Raw genomic sequence first — 13,130 nt, 5'->3', positions numbered from 1 at the left:
ACTTAAGAGCCTCTTGATGAAAATGAAAGAGGAGAGTGAAAAGGTTGGCTTAAAACTCAACATTCGATAAACAAAGATCATGGCATCTGGTCCCATCACTTCATGACAAATAGATGGGGAAACAATGGAAACAGTGACAGACTTTATTTTCTTGGATTCCAAAATCACTGCAGATGGTGACTGCGGCCATGAAATTAGAAGACACTTGCTCCTTGGAAGAAAAGCTATGACGAACCTAGACAGCAAATTAAAAAGCAGAGACATTACTTTGCCAACAAAGGTCCGTCTAGTCAAAGCTATGGTTTTTTCAGTAGTCGTGTATGGATGTGAGAGTTGGATCGCAGAGAAAGCTGAGCACCAAAGAATTGATGCTTTTGAACTGTCGTGTTGGAGAAGACTCTTGAGAGTCCCTTGGACTGCAAGGAGATCCAACCAGTCCATCCTAAAGGAAATCAGTCCTGAATATTCATTGGAAGGACTGATGCTGAAGCTGAAGATCCAATACTTTGGCCACCTGATGCAAAGAACTGACTCATTGGTAAAGACCCTGATGCTGGGAATGATTGAAGGCAGGAGGAGAAGGGGAAGACAGAGGATGAGATGGTTGGATGGCATCACCAACTCAATGGACATGAGTTTGAGGAAGCTCTGGGAGTTGGTGATGGACAGGGAAGCCTGGCACACTGCAGTCCATGGGGTTGCAAAGAATTGGACTTGACTGAGCGAGTGAACTGAACTTACTGATGTCACTTCAGTAGTGTCTGACTATACTGCAACCCCATGGACTATAGCCTGCCAGGCTCTTCTGCCCATGGGATTCTCCAGTCAAGAATAGTGGAGTGGGCTGCCATTTCCTTCTCCAAGGGATCTTCCTGACCCAGGGATTGAACCTGTGTCTCCTAAATTGCAGGCAGATTCTTTACCACCTGAGCTACCAGGGAAGTCCCTAAAGGTGGGGGCTGGAAATGAATTATCAATCCTTTGACTTTTCCCATGACTGACATGACCTGTGGAAACAGTGTTAGTCGCTCAGTCCTGTCCAACTCTTTGCACCTTCAGGGACTGTAGCCCACCAGGCTCCTCCGTCAATGAGATTCTCCAGACTAGAATACTGGAGTGAGTTGCCACTCCCTTCTCCAGGGGATCTTCCCAAACCAGGGATTGAACCCAGGTCTCCTGCATTGGCAGGTGGATTCTTTACCCTCTGAGCCAACTGGGGAAGCCCCAGTATCTGGTAATTGAGCCCAAGACATGTTTGTTGAATGAATGGATGAAGGCTAGCTTGAGAAGTCCACCTGTGCTTCTGTCAACTACAAACTGGCACTTGCCAAGAGCATTGCCAGCAACTCAACAACAACAAGGGTGTTTGTCATGTGCTGCTGCAACTGTTGACTTTCAACAACACCTCAGGGAGTTCAGGGTGGAGTGAGGCACTTGTGCTACATGGAATCTGATGGAACAGGTCTTTAGTTAGATATTTTCAGAAACTGATTTCATGATCCAAATCCTTGCATCTCTTCTTATCTAGAAAAGCACTAAATCCATTCATGGTGACATCAGCTCCTAATGACTAGCAGAAAACCCTTTGTAAAGCCCTTTGTTACATTGAACTTCCCCTTCACCAAAATGCTAGATTTTTACCTTCCCCCACTGCTTCTTTGCAGCAGTCTCTTAGAGCTATCTGAGGTGCTATCTCCCAAGCTGCAGTCTTCATTTTGTCCCAAATACAACTTAACTCACAACTATCAAGTTGTGCTTCTTTTTCAGTTGATACCTCCAAGTCCCTCCTTCTTCTCGGGGCCAGGACCCAGCAAGGAGACTCCCCCCCATACAGCCAAGCAGACATGGAGACCCACAACTCACCGCTTGGTCTCCTTGATGCTCCTGCTCTGGCAGGTCCAGAAGAGGATGTTATATTTATGCTGAAAGTTACCAGGCCAGACTGGCAACTTCAGTGGAGCTACTTCTGGTCCATGGGCAACCTGACCATGTGGGATCCCATCTGGAGTTTTGTGTGTTGTTTGGTCATGAACTTTCTTAGAGAGATAGACAGATTTATAATCTTGAGAATTTTTAATGCCACTGGAAAATTCTTACTATGTGACATTTAATGAAAAAGACTGGATGAAAATTTTGAAATGAGAGTATAGTTTTGTTTTTTTAAGATAGAGAAGAGTGAACAGAAAAATTCTTACACCCTTAAGCAGAAATCTGGAATGAGGTTTCCCCAAATGCAGTGGACAACATGTATGTTTGTTAGTGTTGACTAAAAAAGATGCACGACTTGAGAGCTGTGAGTTCAGTTTTATTTAAGGCAGAATGAGGACTGCAGCCTGGGAGGCAGCACTTAAGATAGCTCTGAGAGACTACTCCAAAGCAGCAGTGGGGGAAGGTCAATATATAAGGTTTTGGTGAAGGGGGAGCTCAATACCATGAAGCACTCATTTTACAAAAGGTTTTTTTTGCTAGTCATGAGGATCTGATGTCAACATGAAGAAATTTAGTGCTTAAAGACCTGTCCCACCAAATTCCCTGTAGCACAGAGTGCCTCACTCCACCCTGAGCTCCCTGAGGGGTTTTTGAAGGACAACAGCTATAGTAGAATGGGGTTCAGTCTCTGCAGAGGCAGATGGCAAATGCCTTTGTTGTTCAGTCGTTGGCAATGCTCTTGGCAAGTGCCAATTTGTAACTGACAGTAGTTTCCCATCACCTCTGACACATTACAAACAGGGTCTTACAAGGACACCAGTTATCTTACAACCTAGAGTCAGGAGTCTGCAGCCAGTTTCCCTGGCCTGAAGTCAAGGAATGGGCAGAGTTGTGCCCCTTCAGGAGGCCTGGGTGGGGGTCTGTTCCCATCTTGTCTAGCTTCCAGAGGCCGCTGCCCTCCCTGGCTCGTCCCACCCCCTCCCTGCCCCCTCTCTGGGCACACCCACATTATCCAGACTAATCACTTCATTCTTAAGCCAGCTGCTAACAAATGCAATTTCATTTGCAGCCTGAATTCTCCTTTGACCTAACATACCTGTAGGTTCTGGGGGTCAGGGTGTGGACATATTTGGGGGCCATCAATTGGCCAACCATGTGGCGAGTGGTGGGACTCAATATTAGTTTTACTTTATTTCAGTTTTTCCTGGTGTTGTTTAGATTTTTTAATTAATATATATTCATTTTTAGAATAAAGACATTTATTTTTGTTACAATTTGAGGGGGAAAAAAAGTCTGTGTATGAACTGCATGTGAGTGTCTGCATCACAGTTTAGGGTACGTATGTCCATTTGGGGATTTTATGAGAGCATCCAGGCAGGAAGGTTCAGCCTCATCTCTGTGGTGACGTTCTGGAGAGGATGTCGAGTATCACCAGGGATTGAGGGTCTTGCTGGAGGCAGCCAGGGGGTCAGATTCCCTGGGTGGTCTGCAGGAGCTCTGCTAAGCTGACCAGGGGGCATCTTGCTGAGACTGGGTGGCACAGGCCAGCAGGGCCAGTGCTGACAGTCAGGCACTGAGAGTCGAGCCAGGAGGGGCTGAGTTCAGGAGGGGAGCAGGGCTGTGTGCCTCACAGAGGGCTTCTTGTGGAAGGGGTCCAGGAGACAGGACTCAGGTCACAGAAGCAAGTGCTTCACACGAGTTTACCCAGAGACTTGGTCTGGAAGCAGGGCTCTAACAGTGGAAGAGGAAGGTTAGACCCGGAACACCAACCTGGAACACTGAAGCTCACAGAGGGCAAGACCCTCTTGCCAAGCTTCACAGTGAGTGCATGTTGTGTCTTTATGCTGAGGATGATCCCTGCCATCCTTACCTCATCCACGAAACCTTCCCATTATTGATACCAAAATGACTTCCCAGAGTCACAGAGTTTGTAAGTCAAACAGCAGAACTATTTATACCCTCTAACTTTTTAATATGAAAAATATAGAAAAGACAAGGCTGTACATTGTCATCATACTTATTTAACTTACATGCAGAGTACATCATGCAAAGTGCCAAGCTGGAATCAAGATTGCTAGGAGAAATAACAACCTCACATTTGCAGATGATTCCACTTTAATGGCAGAAAGGAAAGAGAAACTAAAGAGCCTATTGATGACGGTGAAAGATGAGAGTGAAAAGCTGGCTTAAAATTCAATATTCAAAAAAGATCATGGCATCCAATCCCATCAATTCATGGCAAATAGATGGGGAAAAAGTGCAAAGAGTGATAGATTGTATTTTCTTGGGCTCCAAAATCACTGCAGAAGGTGACTTCAGCCATGAAATTAAAAGCTCCTTGGAAGAAAAGCTATGACAAACCTAGATAGAGTATTACAAAGCAGATAAAGGTCCATATAGTGAAAGCTTGTTTTTCTAGTAGTCATGTACAGATGTGGGAGCTGAACCATAAAGAAAGCAGAATGCCAAAAGAATTGATGGTTTTCAACTGTGGTGCTAGAGAAGACTCTTGAGAGTCCTCTGGACTGCAAGGAGATCAAGCCAGTCAATCCTAAAGGAAATCAATGCTGAATATTCACTGGAAGGACTGATGCTGAAGCTGAAGCTCCAATACTTTGGCCACCTGATGCAATGAGATGACTTATTGGAAAAGACCTTGATGCTGGGAGAGATTGAAGGCAAAAGGAGGAGGCAGTAGAGGATGAGATGGTTGGATGGTATCACCAACTCAATGGACACGAATCTCAGCAAATTCTGGGAGATAGTGAAGGATTGAGAAGCCTGGCATGCTGCAGACCACAGGGTCACAGAGAACTGGACATCACTGAGTGACTGAACAATGAAAGTACAAAAACAGAAAACAAATTTCTCAAAAATATACATGTGATTGTTAGTCACATTTATGCTGTACATTACATTTAATGGTAGAAATGTGAGCTTTTATACTCTCACTATCATTATGCATAAATTTGGATATAGTCACTGAAGTTACCGTAGGATTTTAACATGAAAAATAAGATAAATTAGAACAAATCAATTGTTTGTTGTAAATTTCATATCTGTTGCAATGTGAAAACTGTTTATATTTTATAGAGTAGCAAATTTCTTAAAAATTCAAAACAGCAAATACTTTTTGATCACCTTGCATATATACTTGTCCTTGTGTTAGTCCCTCAGTGGTGCCCAACTCTTTTCGATCACACGGATTTTTGCCCACCAGGCTCTTCTGTTTATGGGATTCTCCAGGCAAGAATACTGTAGTGGGTTCTCCTGCCCTCCTCCAGGGGATCTTCCCCACCCAGGGATTGAACCCAGGTCTCCTGAATTGCAGGCAGATTCTTTACCATCTGAGCCACCAGGGAAGTCCAATATAGAGTAGATACGTAATACATGTAATACATAATTTGCTATCCATATATGTCAAAATATATATATAACTACAGAAGTCAAAGTGGAACTCTGTTACTGATTCTCCAAGCTTAATTCCCACAGGTAGCCAGTATTAAAGTTTGGTGCAAATCCTTTGAGGCTCTGTTTTTTTTTTTTAAGTAGAGGTAAAATTGTAATCCAGGTCAATGTGCTCCAAATTCTGGGTTTTTTTCTATTAAATAGGACAATGTATATAAAGTACTAGTGAATGCCTGGTGTTCAGTAGCCCTCAGTAAGCTGTAGTTGTGTTTCACTTCTGTCGACACAGCTGAATGGAATTAGTGAGCAGTTTGTGAATTCTTGGTGCAAGTTTTGTTCTCAGCACCACACAGGACATACTTGAGAGGATGTGAAGGGCACAGAATGTCATTTTAATAATACCTGCAGGTAAGGAGAACTTCTCAGGTGGCTCAGTCATAAAGAATCAGACTGTAGTGCAAGAAACGCAGGATCGATCCCTGGGTTGGGAAGATCCCCTGGAGAAGGAAATAGCACCCCACTCCAGTATTCCTACCTGGGAAATCCCATGAATTTCCCAGAGGAGCCTGGTAGGTGACAGGCCATGGGGTTGCAAACAGTTGGACATGACTGAGCAACTAATCAACAAACAACAGTTCCTCTTCAAGGGGCAGACATAATGGTACATCATTGAGCTCTATAGGAACTAACACCCTTACTAGGAGGAGGTTGAAAAATGGGGTTGACTCTCCAGAAGGCAGACAACTTAAGTGTGGATACTGTTGACCTTTCTCCAGGTCTATGCTGATTCTCCCCTACTCAAGCCCCTCACGAATATGCATATACCATAGCTTAAAGCTTAAGACCTCCCCAGTTGTGCTGTTCAGGAAATACTGCTTTTGGAAAGATCCCTGTCATTCTCCTTATTTGCTGCTGGTAAAAGCTGTTGTTCAGTCACTAAGTCATGTCCCTTTGCAACCCCATGGTCTGTGGCCCACCAGGCTTCCCTGCCCATGGCAAGAATACTGGAGTTGGTTGCCATTTCCTTCTCCAAGGGATCTTCCCCACCCAGGGATCAAACTCGGTTCTCCTGCATTGCAAGCAGAACCATCTCATCCTCTGTCGTTCCCTTCTCCTCAAGCCCTCAATCTTTCCCAATATCAGGGTCTTTTCCAATGAGTTGGCTCTTCACATCAGGTAGCCAAAGCATTGGAGTTTCAGCATCAGTCCTTCCAATGAATATTCAGGGTTGACTTCTTTTATGATTGACTGGTTTGATCTCCTTGCTGTCCAAGGGACTCTCAAGAGTCTTCTCCAGCACCACAGTTCAAAAACATCAATTCTTTACCACTCAGCTTTCTTTATGGTCTCTCACATTCATACAAGACAGCTGGAAAATCCATTTGTTATTGTTTTCAGTCCCTCAGTCGTGTCCGACTCTTTGCAATCCCATGGACTGCAGCACACCAGGCTTTCCTGTCCTTCACCATCTCCCAGCGCTCGTTCAAATGCATGTCCATTGAGTCAGTGATGCCATTCAACCATCTCATCCTCTGTTATCCCCTTCTCCTTTCTTCAATCTGTCCCAGCATCAGGTTCTTTTCCAGTGAGTTGATTCTTTGCATCAAGTGGCCAAAGTATTGCAGTTTCAGCTTCAGCATCAGTCCTTCCATTGAAAATTCAGGACTGATTACCACTGAGATCCAGGAATGGTTGGATATCCTTGCAGTCCGAGGGACTCTCAAGAGTTTTCTCCAACACCACAGTTCAAAAGCATCAATTCTTTGACGCTCAGCTTTCTTTATAGTCCAACTTTCACATCCATACATGACTACTGGAAAAACCAAAGCTTGGACTAGATGGACCTTTGTTGGCAAAGTAATGTCTCTGCTTTTTAATAAGCTGTCTAGGTTGGTCATAACTTTTCATCCAAGGAGTAAGCATCTTTTAATTTCATGGCTGCAGTCACCATCTGTAGTGATTTTGGAGCTCAAAAAAATACTGTCACTGTTTCCACTGTTTTCCCATCTATTTGCCATGAAGTGATGGGACTAGATGCCATGATCTTTGTTTTCTGAATGCTGAGTTTTAAGCCAACTTCTTCATTCTCCTCTTTCACTTTCATCAAGAGGCTCTTTAGTTCTTCGTTTTCTGCTATAAAGGTGGTGTCATCTGTATATCTGAGGTTATTGATATTTCTCCCAGCAATCTTGATTCCCGTTTATGCTTCATCCAGCCCAGCATTTCTCATGATGTACTCTGCATATAAGTTAAAGCAGGGTGACTTGTACAGACTTGATGTACTCCTTTCCCATTTTGGAACTGACTGTTGCTTCCTGATCCAAAATTTCTCAGGAGGCAGGTCAGGTGGTCTGGTATTCCCATCTCTTGAAGAATTTTCCACAGTTTGTTGTTATCCACACAGTCAAAGGCTTTGGCATAGTCAATAAAGCAGAAGGAGATGTTTCTCTGGAACTCTTTCTTTTTCAATGATCCCACGGATGTTGGCAATTTGATCTCTGGCTCCTCTGCCTTTTCTAAAGCCAGCTTCAACATCTGGAAGTTCACGGTTCATGGACTGTTGAAACCTCGCTTGGAGAATTTTGAGCATTACTTTGCTAGCATGTGAGATGAGTGCAATTGTGCGGTAGTTTGAGCATTCTTTGGCATTGCCTTTCTTAGCGATTGGAATGAAAACTGAGCTTTTCAGTCCTATGGCCACTGCTGAGTTTTCCAAATTTGCTGGCATATTGAGTGCAGCACTTTCACAGCATCATCTTTGAGGATTTGAATTAGCTCAACTGAAATTCCATCACCTCCACTAGCTTTGTTGGTAGTGATGCTTCCTAAGGCCTACTTGACTTCGCATTCCAGGATGTCTGGCTCTAGGTGAGTGATCACACCATCATGGTTATCTGGGTCATGAAGATCTTTTTTGTGTAGTTCTGTGCATTCTTGCCACCTCTTCTTATATCTTCTGCTTCTGTTAGGTCCGTACCATGTCTGTCCTTTATTGTGCCCATCTTTGCATGAAATGCTCCCTTGGTATCTTTTATTTTGAAGAGATCTCTAGTCTTTCCCATTCTATTGTTTTTCTCTATTTCTTTGCATTGGTCACTGAGGAAGGCTTTCTTATCTCTCCTGGCTATTCTTTGGAACTCTGCCTTCAAATGGGTATATCTTTCCTTTCCTCCTTTGCCTTTCGCTTCTGTTCTTTTCTCAGCTATTTGTAAGGCCTCCTCAGACAACCATTTTGCTTTTGTATTTCTTTTTCTTGGGGATGGTCTTGATCCTTTGAAAAGATGTCTCTCTCTCTATATATATATATAGTTTTAACATTCTTATATAGTTCCATGAAGAAAGAATTCTTTAATTTCTAGTGGGTACAGTATTCTTCAGTAGGTATTCTCTGGTTCCACACCAGTTTCGGGTATTTGTGCCTTGTGGAGCCAAAGATATTTGGGGCCCTGGTGGGTGTGCCTGTGTGTTTATCTCATGATCCTCCTGACTCAGTGAGAAGGGAGAGTGGGGTCTCCTGGGATTCTTGCCACAGGCTTGGGTTCCAGGTAGTTGGCTGATAGGTAAATTTTCCCCTTCCATGCTGTGGCTCAGATGGTAAAGAATCTGCCTGCAATGCAAGACACCTGGGTTCAATTCCTGGGTCAGGAAGATCCCCTGGAAAAGGCAATGGCAACCTGCTCCAGTATTCCTACCTGGAGAATTCCAGGGACAGAAGATCCTGGAGCATTACAGTCCATCGAATTGCAAAGAGTTGGACACCACTCAGTGACTAACACTTTCATTTCACATGCCCTAACCACTAACCATGCAAGGACTCCCACGCCCCTCACCACTGTGTCTGTTCTTGGGGCTTCTGCAGGCCTCTCCCAAAGACAAACTCAGAGCCTCTCTTCATTTTAAAACGTTTCCTGCTGATTACATCTGGAAAATCCCAAAAGGTACGGCTGATTTTTTTTCCTTAGAATAGTAAAATTACAAAGCTTAAGAATATGTTATAGAAGCCAACGATTCTGGATTTCTCAACTAATACACATTTGTTGTGAAAATACAAGCAATACGGAAGCATATCACATAAGTAAAAAGTTTCTCTGCGGGTGTTAATTTGCTGGGCGGAGGTTTCGCAAGTTTAAATTGTAATAGATACTAACACAGGGTACTTCCTTGAAAATGTTCACCATCTTGATAGGCGAGAAAAGGGCCTCATGTTCATGAGCGGAAAACGGTTCTCATGTTCATTTGCATTTCCCTGATTACAGTGGAGCCCAAAACTTTATTTTTGGGGGCTCCAAAATCACTGAAGATGGTGACTGCAGCCATGAAATTAAAAGACATTTACTCCTTGGACCTAGACAGCTTATTAAAAAGCAGAGACATTACTTTGCCAACAAAGGTCCGTCTAGTCGAAGCTTTGGTTTTTCCAGTAGTCAAATATGGATGTGAGAGTTGGACTATAAAGAAAGCTGAGCGCTGAAGAATTGATGCTTTTGAACTATGACGTTGGAAAAGACTCTTGAGAGTCCCTGCAAGGAGATCCAACCAGTCCATCCTAAAGGAAGTCAGTCCTGAATATTCAATGGAAGGACTGATGCTGAAGCTGAAACTCCAATACTTTGGCCACCTGATGTGAAGAACTGACTCATCTGAAAAGACCCTGATGCTGGGAAAGACTGAAGGCGGGAGAAGGGGACGACAGAAGATGAGATGGTCGGATGGCATCACCGACTCAATGGACATGAGTCTGAGTAAGCTCTGGGAGTTGGTGATGGACAGGGAAGCCTGGCATACTGCAGTCCATGTGGTCGCAAAGAGTCGGACATGACTGAGAAACTGAACTGATAACAGTGGAGTTGAATATCTTTTATATTTCATCGTATGGCTCCTTTATGAGGCAGAAAGTAAAAATCATCCTGTTTTGTACTTGGGGTTTGGGTAAGAGGCCAGACAGCCGGGTGGGCCGGGCCTCCTCTGCCACAGGTTGGGGTTCGCTCGCCATGACTGTGACTGTAAAATGCAATACTGAGAAAAAGTAACAAATTTCGGTTGTCATAATTGACTGTCACAAAGTCCCCTAGACTGCTGGTGAACTACACCACGTGTGGGTCATCTTACTTGCTGGTCAACGTCAGGATCCCGGAAAGCGAGCGTCCAGCGCGCAACACGGCGGCTTCCGAGGTGGTGTGGCCAGCGAGCTGCCCGCTTTCCCCCGTGGGCCTTCCGCTCCGAAAGCAGACACGTTCCCGTCCCTCTCCCCGCACCCGCCCGGGCCGAGCCCACCGTCAGCGGCCCATCCCGGAGCCCGGCCGCACCCTACCCTCGGCAGCAGGTCCGCATGCCCAGCGCCTCCACCCTCTGGGGTGCTGGCCAACATTCGCGCTGTTACCCACCGGAGCCCCACGCGGGACGCCTGCGCGCCCCCGGAACCACCAGGCACCAGGGCGGGCCGACCCAGCTGGAACCAGAGGAGCCACCGCCTCCAGCCCCACCCACCGCGCCCCCGAGCCGCGGACACTGGGGTGTGCGCATGCGCACTATGCCCGCTCCGCGTCCGGTGGCTGTCGCCATGGTGACCGGAGCCCCGGCCGCGCCGACCCCCGCGCCACCGCCCGGCAGGCCTGGCCGCGACCCAGCGCGGGGTAAAGGGTGAGGGGTGAAAGGGTCAGCACGGGGTGAGGAGGGATCACGGGGTGAGGGTTGAGGAAGTCGGCCGGGTTGCGGGGACCTTGGGTCGAGGGGTGAGCGGAGAGAGTCCGAGATGAGTGGGGGCTAGGTGAAGGTAGCTTGGGTGAGGGCGAGGGGGTGAGAGGGTCGGTTTGGGTGGGCGGCCTGCGGAAAGGACCTCGTGGGATTATGTTGGGGGTTGGGGACCTCTCCTAGGAGGAGGAGCCTCTTTAGGGGGTCGGTCGGGGGCAGGGCCTGGCCGGGGGTGGGGCGGTGGTGACCTGAGAGGGGCTGTGAGCAGGGGAAGTGGAGGCCCGGGGGGTGTGGCCCCGGTCTGGAGCTGGGCCCGGCCGGGACGAACGGCGGGTCTGGTTGGGTGCGGGGACCGAGTCCTGGCCGGGAGGGGGCGGGGTGGGCTGGGGAGGGCCCGGTCCTGGGGGTGGGCCCGCCCCACAGCCTGGCCCCGCCCGGCCCCACTGGCAGCGTCCGGTCCTCCAGGAGCCGCAGCCCGAGCGTCGGTGCTGCGGGCCGGCCGAGGACACCGGCGCCCGCCCGCCCGCAGCATGTGGAAGCTGGGCCGGAGCCGGGTGCTCCTGGACGAGCCCCTCGAGGAGGACGACGGCCTGCGGGGGGGGGCGCCGCCCGCCACTGTCCCCGCCGTCGCTCAGGTGAGGGGGCGCAGAGCGAGGACGAAGCGGGGAGGGCGGGGGTCTGGGAGGGTGACGCGGGTCGGGATGCGCGCGGCTGAGGCCTGGCCGCGCAGTGGGGGAGGCGCACAGGTGGGGCGCGCAGGTGAGGCCCGCGCCGCGCGGCCCGTTAGTTTCCCGGGGCTGGTCCGGGCCCGGCCGCCGGGCCCCGTGGTGACCCTTCCCCCCTCCCCACATTACGAGTGACTGACCCCTGCGCCCCGCCGCCCCTCGCGCGGGTTCAGGATCGCGGGCGCAGTTCCCGGAGGTGGGAACCTCGGGCCGTGGCCTTCCAGCGGCGCGGGGGGACCTGCCTGCCGAGTGGACGCGGCCCTGGCCCCGGCCCGGGCCCATCAGTCCAGCGCCGAGTCCGGGGCCGCGCGCCGCGCTGGGCTGGACTCACCGGCGAGGCCTGGACCGGAGGCCGGCAGTGGCCCGCCGGCGAGGTCAGGAGCTTCTCGGGACTGCAGCGGGCGCGCAGAGTGCGCTAAATACTTTTTCAGATAACAAATAGACCTTCACCTTTGTTTAAACCCTCGGTTGGAGGAAGAAGGCAGATGGCCTTTATTTAGACAGACACTGCAGTTACAAGTTCGGAGATATGCCTGGAATGTTTAGAATTTTTTAATTAAAAAGGACCCCAGGTGGATCCTGTGCGCGTTACGTACGCTCCCCTCCACCCCACCCCCAATGCAGTGTTCCTTTTCCTATGCAGTGAAATTAGGTCAGAAATTCAGCTTTTTATTTTTAAAATAACGGTGGTCATACAACTTCTTGTTTGTTAAATGTTTGGAAACTCTCTCCTGTTGCTGTTGGCGTATTACGGAAGTTAATGGTAATCTGTGTCTCTCTTCTTGGCACTTGGAAATAGTTCACGAGATGGTTCCTTTTCTAGTTGGTTCTAAATAACTTCCCTTGGAACTGAAGTTGCTTCATTGGATATTTTTTTAGTAGGAGTTAAATACCCTTGGATAAGCATTTAAATATGATCCCTATCTGAATTGTCTTTCAGAAACCACTTTTTGGTAGTTTTAGTGCTCACCCTACTATTTACTTTTTAAATCTCAAAATTTTATGGTTGTTTTAAACAACAACTTTCTTAAATATAATGTTGAGACTTTAAGTGCAGTTTAATTATGGTTACAGAGTTATTTAATTCTGTAAATAACTATCATTGGTCAAAGATAAGCAGTATTGTTTCTGAACTTAAAAAATTTTATAATCTATTCTTCCTGTGTTCCGCTTCTGTTTCTCCTAATGAATCCCAAAACACTTTTTTTCCCCTTTTAAGTTAAATTACTAACAGAGAAAAGTTCAAAGGATGGGATATTAAACACCCACATATATACTACCTATATACAACCATTGTTGTTTAGTTGCTCAATTTGTCGGACTATTTGCCACCCCAGGGACTCCAGGCTCCTCTGTCCATGGGATTTTCCAAGCAAG

At 47.4% G+C, this 13,130-nt stretch overlaps 1 protein-coding gene and 1 long non-coding RNA gene across 15 annotated transcripts in view; one reads left to right on the top strand and one right to left on the bottom strand.

The window, feature by feature from the left end:
- Positions 1-3,170: 3,170 nt before the first annotated feature.
- On the bottom strand, positions 3,171-11,661 carry LOC145539925 (uncharacterized). Its single transcript, XR_014078058.1, has 2 exons — positions 10,447-11,661; positions 3,171-3,660 (listed from the first exon to the last, which is right to left on the bottom strand). It is a non-coding gene; the product is annotated as an uncharacterized LOC145539925 (long non-coding RNA).
- TDRP (testis development related protein) overlaps positions 10,430-13,130 on the top strand; it is a 41,420-nt gene continuing 38,719 nt past the window's right edge. For 2 of the 14 annotated variants that reach the window (XM_081574367.1, XM_081574362.1), the window contains exons 1-2: positions 10,892-10,977; positions 11,479-11,663. In XM_081574367.1, the coding sequence (XP_081430493.1) occupies positions 11,559-11,663 (105 nt within the window). In that variant the 5' untranslated portion in view covers positions 10,892-10,977; positions 11,479-11,558. Of the gene's footprint in view, positions 11,111-11,478; positions 11,664-13,130 lie in introns of all 14 variants that reach the window. The other 12 variants (XM_081574358.1, XM_081574359.1, XM_081574361.1 and 9 more) reach the window with 12 other exon arrangements.

This window comes from Giraffa tippelskirchi, chromosome 2, assembly GCF_054371585.1.
Source record: "Giraffa tippelskirchi isolate mGirTip1 chromosome 2, T2T-mGirTip1v1.2.pri, whole genome shotgun sequence".
NCBI lineage: Eukaryota > Metazoa > Chordata > Mammalia > Artiodactyla > Giraffidae > Giraffa > Giraffa tippelskirchi.
Note: the sequence above shows the minus strand (reverse complement) of the source record. Positions and strands in the feature narration are given on the sequence as shown.